Here is a 5,035-nt window from a genome sequence, read left to right as displayed (position 1 = left end):
ATAATAATAATAATAATAATAATATCTCTTGATCACGAGTTCCAACTTCCAATCTCGTCAATTTTTTTGTTTCAAGTCGTGAAAACAGTAAAATCGTGACTTTCTGTACATCATGAAAGAAGATAGGATAAAAAAAAATAAAAAGTAAAAAAAGGCTAAAAGGGAACAAATTGTTTCCTATAAATACAGGAGATCTTCGCATACGATTCTACCAACAATAGCTTTCTTACGGGTCTCCTCACTCGTGAATAACAATAAGAAAAATGTGGAGAATAATGGCATTATTTGTATCACTAGTTTTCATGGCCACGATTGGTTTAGTACACAGTACACCAAGAGTGCCATGTTACTTCATTTTTGGAGACTCATTACAGTGGCGTCGTTATAGGGGGTGCGGTGGATGCACCCGCACCCCCTGAAATTTGGAAATGTATACATTTTAGTTTTCCTAATTATCATTATTCTGCTCTGGTGTGAGTGGTAAACTATACTGCCACCTTCTCTGACTTCCAGAGTTCAAATCCCGCTGCCAACAATTTAAGTTTTTTTTTCCAATGTACATATATATACGTGTATGCATTTTAGGTAATTATTATTTTCAAGTTGTATACACTAATACACCTATTATTCATTTTACAATACTTTTTTTAAAACGGTCTTACCCACGTTTTCACAAAATGGGTTTGTTTTTAATAATTTCTTTTACCCACTAATATGCGTATGATTGGATTCGTTTACAATAATTTGATATAAAAATGCCTTACACAAGACTAATGGTTACTATTTCATGCCGAAATTATGGATTTAATTTTTTAGTCAATGTTACGAGTTCATGCTATCATTCTTAGTTCCTCAAGAAAGCTATTTTTTTCTATTATAAATAAACTCTAGGGATGACGTCCTCTAGGTCTCGTTACTAACTTGACGTATTCTAGTTAATGAATTTCTGCACCCCTACCGTCTAAATCCTAGATACGCCACTGACTCATTATCAGATGTTGGTAACAACAATAACCTTAATACAAAGGCTAAAGCCAATTATCCTCCTTATGGCATCGATTTTCCCGGCGGTGTCCCTACCGGAAGGTTTTCCAACGGTCTCAATTTCGTTGATAGAATTGGTATGCTCTCTGTTTTCTTATTTACTGTTGTTATTTTACATAAAATTTATCTTCTCCACTTATATGAACTCTCTCCATTTAATTGAATTACATGCACTTTTTAATTTGATAGACGGGAGCAATTAATTAACGTTTATTTGAATGATATTACTACTCTCTACATTTTTAGTCAAACCTAAATATCTGTTTCATGTCACAATTTTAGGTGCAATGTCACTACTTTGATAGGACCATTCCCAACTTAGACAACGAAACTAATAGCTTAAGACACTTTGGGCCATCTTACCTATTTGCCTGTTAAGTTTTTTTTTTTTTTTTTTTTGAGCCAAACATTTTCCTTGCGCGTGCTAAGAAGTTATTCATACGGTCGACAAAACTTTCATAAAAATGCGAAGAACTAATGGTCGTTATTTTCATTGTTCAAGTCATTATAGTTGTAGAGTGGAGACGGTTAAGTCTTGTGTAAGGCAGTTTTACACTAATACTCCCTCCGTCCCGGTCAATTGTTGTACTTTGATTTTCGCACAAATACCAAAGAAAGAGAAATGAGTCAATTACTAAATGACAAGTGGAACAATTTAAGTGGAACAATTTAAGTGTGATTGATCAAATTACTCATCAAATTCATTATTAAAATAGAAAGGATAACAAATGATTGAGACACCCCTAATATGGAAAAGGACAACAAATGACCGGGAGATGGAGTATAATTATAAAACGGATTCAAATATAATTACGATATATTTTTTTAAAACCGCTTTATACAAGTATTTTGGTTGGATACACAAGATAATATGCAGTAAAATATAAATATAAATTAAAACTCATTGTACACGTTGTATTTTAAAAAGTTGGTGTATTGCGGATTTGTGGTCCAGGAAACTTAGGCAACTTGAGTTAACGCATTTGTACACAATTTTGTTATATGAATGCAGCTGAATTGTTGGGATTCGAGGAGTACATACCTCCTTATAGCACTGCCAAATTGAATGAAATAGTAAAGGGCGTAAATTACGCTTCAGGAGCAGCAGGAATTCGCTCTGAAACGGGCCAACATTTGGTATGTATTTTTTTAGTTTAAAAATTAATAGATACTCCCTTGGTGACTTAAATACCTACCAAAATGCCCCAAATATCTTCTCAGTTTATCTTATTTTTATTGTCCTACTTTCTAATTTGGGAATAATATAATTTAAGATAAAAGAGTAATTACCTATACTTAGAAATTAAAGAGAATGCCGAGAATGTCAAAGTGATGGAGAGGGTAGTAATTTGTAAATTTAGGGCAATATTGATAGTTTACTCATTTCACAGGCATACTCTATCTTATTCACTTGTTTCTTGTAAAAAAAGATAAGGGAAAAAAAAAGGAGTGAATATGAGAGAGTATAAAATTTAGAAATAGAACAATTAACTTGGGATAAATTTTGGAAGAAAAAAGGACAATAAAAGTAAGATAAAGAAAATAGGTACGATTTAAGAAGTAGAAATTAAAGTAATAAGGAGCACGTATAAAGAGTAAAAATAAATGATATTTTAGAGGAGGGGAGTTGATTACATCCCAAGAGGCATAGTACCGATGTTTACATCCCAAGATGCATATAGTACTAGACTACTAGTGTACTATAGAGTACCAATGATTTTATTTAGTTGGTCACTTTTCAGAGATGCCTATTTTAGTCTGAAATAATAAGACTTGATTTTAGACTATCTGTTTTATAACTAAATGTGATAGTTTTTGAAAAACAAGTTACTATACGTTGTAACACTAAATGGACTGTTGTGGTTACATTTGACATAGAATGGTCATAAAATCCCGTTTTTTCGTGAGACGGAAATTGTCGGTATCATTCATGAAACAAGTATTTGTGAATAATTTTTTAGATTATAAAAAAATTACTGTGTAATATTTTTAATATCACAATTGTTATTTACATATCATAAAATCCAGTCTTTTTTTTTAAGAGGGAGTAATTTGGATGTTATGGTGTGACAGGGTGATCGAATAAGCCTGGATAGGCAGTTAGCAAACCACTTGAATACAATCACAAAACTTACTTTGATGGGAAAAGGTTTTATGCTAAACAAATGTCTCTATACGGTGAATATGGGCAGTAATGATTTCATCAACAACTACTTTCTACCACAACATTATCGATCAAGCTCCGTTTATAACCCTGAACAGTATGCTGAAGTACTTATTCGTCAGTATTCCCGCCAATTAAAGGCAAGTTCTTTTTTTTTTTTGTGATGTAAATTCGCCGATTTCAATGTTGATTAGTTGGTAATATCTAATTCTGATTTTGTCTCAAAATAGAAATTGTATGCATTTGGAGCAAGGAAGGTGGCTGTGTTCGGAGCGGGTTCGATTGGATGCACACTAGCAGAAATATACATGCACGGGACAAACGGATCACTTTGTGTAGACAGCATCAACAATGCTGCCATCTTGTTTAACCAAAAGCTTATTTCTTTGGTTGATCGTCTCAATTCCAAACTTCCTGCTGCACAGTTTACTTACATTAACTCTATAAGCAGCGACACAGGTACTGTATGTATACGACATTTATATGATACAAAATGATCATCTTAAATTGCTAGAGTACTGTTAATGCTGCCGCCGATACTGATGCTGCAAAGTTTTTATTTATTTCGATCTTAGCTTGGTTTCGTTTTATTTCCAGGTTCTGCAATCGTAGATAATACATGCTGCAAACTAAGAGAAGATTTCCAGTGTCAAGAATCGGAAAATGTGTGTGACGAAAGAGGAAACTACATATTTTGGGATGGATTTCATACAACTGAAATGGCAAATATAGCTACCGCAGAGAAGGCATTCAATGCAATCGACGCAAATATTGTTCATCCCATGAACATTAATATGTTATTATCAACCAACAATGTTGCGTTCATTAACAAGACGGTCGCTACTAATTACGTTTCTTCGAGCAAATAGTCAATTAGTAGTGACAATCATTATCGTCCAATGAAGGATTCAGTAATTAGTTCTGTTGTTTGAGGTGGTGTTTTTAATTTCCGTGTACTTGCTTATCTCTTTGTATGTCTTTTATTTTCCATCAATAAAAAGCCTTTAATTACTAAAATTATTATTCATAGTGGACTATCTTCGTAACTGTTGTTAGAATATGACGGAAACTTGAATCGATAGATGAATCATTTTAACCATAATCAAAATCTTAAGGTGATGTTGAGGCCCAACTATAATCATAATCAAAATCTTAAGGTGATGTTAAGGTCCAACTATAATATTTATCTTAAGCACTCGAATGTCCATTGGGCTTGAATTAGACCTGTCAAAAGATTACCCGACCCGAAAAACCGACCGGAATTAACCCGGCCGAACCCGACCCGAAAAAATGTGAACCCGAAAATAACCTGACCCGATAATGACCCGCACATTTAGGGTCAAGACCCGACCCGTTGATGGGACATTTTATTAAAATTTAGTATTTAAAGAAATTATACTAATATAAAATGATTAAAAATATTCCAAGTTTCAAAATATTAATAAAGCATGCTGATATATGTTTTAAAGCATAGTTTTAGCACATGATTAATTAATCAATTGATTACCAGATTTATAGTCGATACTCACTATTTGTCACGCACCGTATAACAACTTATCAGTTCAACATTTCGCATAAAGTTGAGATATTATATATATTAGACAAAAAAAAATTATTCTTACTATACCATGTATCAAAATATATAATTGAAAAAAATAACAAAAACCATGTCGTTAGAACTAAAATTAAAGAAAATAAGCATCTTTATGTCTTAGAACTAAAATTAAACAAAATAAGCATCTTTATGTTCCATATTATATTCAAGTGATATTTATAATTATTATTTATATTCTGGTAAAAAAATGTTATCATTAGATTATAAGTTTC

At 32.4% G+C, this 5,035-nt stretch overlaps 1 protein-coding gene across 1 annotated transcript; it reads left to right on the top strand.

Moving 5' to 3' along the window:
- Positions 1–202: 202 nt before the first annotated feature.
- Positions 203–4,235, top strand: LOC141642909 (GDSL esterase/lipase At5g45670-like). The gene is made up of 6 exons (XM_074451900.1): positions 203–371; positions 992–1,121; positions 2,057–2,181; positions 3,118–3,348; positions 3,439–3,667; positions 3,806–4,235. Exons 1-6 carry the CDS (start codon positions 264–266, stop codon positions 4,075–4,077), a joined length of 1,095 nt encoding a protein of 364 aa, XP_074308001.1. The 5' UTR covers positions 203–263; the 3' UTR covers positions 4,078–4,235.
- Positions 4,236–5,035: the final 800 nt, after the last annotated feature.

Source organism: Silene latifolia, chromosome 2, assembly GCF_048544455.1.
Source record: "Silene latifolia isolate original U9 population chromosome 2, ASM4854445v1, whole genome shotgun sequence".
Classification (NCBI taxonomy): Eukaryota; Viridiplantae; Streptophyta; class Magnoliopsida; order Caryophyllales; family Caryophyllaceae; genus Silene; species Silene latifolia.
The sequence above is the reverse complement of the archived record's forward strand: the minus strand, read 5'-3'. Positions and strand labels throughout refer to the sequence as shown.

Excerpts from the sequence above, each read along its gene's own strand:
- LOC141642909 (XM_074451900.1), top strand. The coding sequence starts at position 264 with ATGTGGAGAATAATGGCATTATTTGTATCACTAGTTTTCATGGCCACG. Across the intron at positions 372-991 it reads TCATTTTTGGAGACTCATTA|TCAGATGTTGGTAACAACAA; the intron begins CAGTGGCGTCGT and ends ACTGACTCATTA. Across the intron at positions 2,182-3,117 it reads CTGAAACGGGCCAACATTTG|GGTGATCGAATAAGCCTGGA; the intron begins GTATGTATTTTT and ends ATGGTGTGACAG.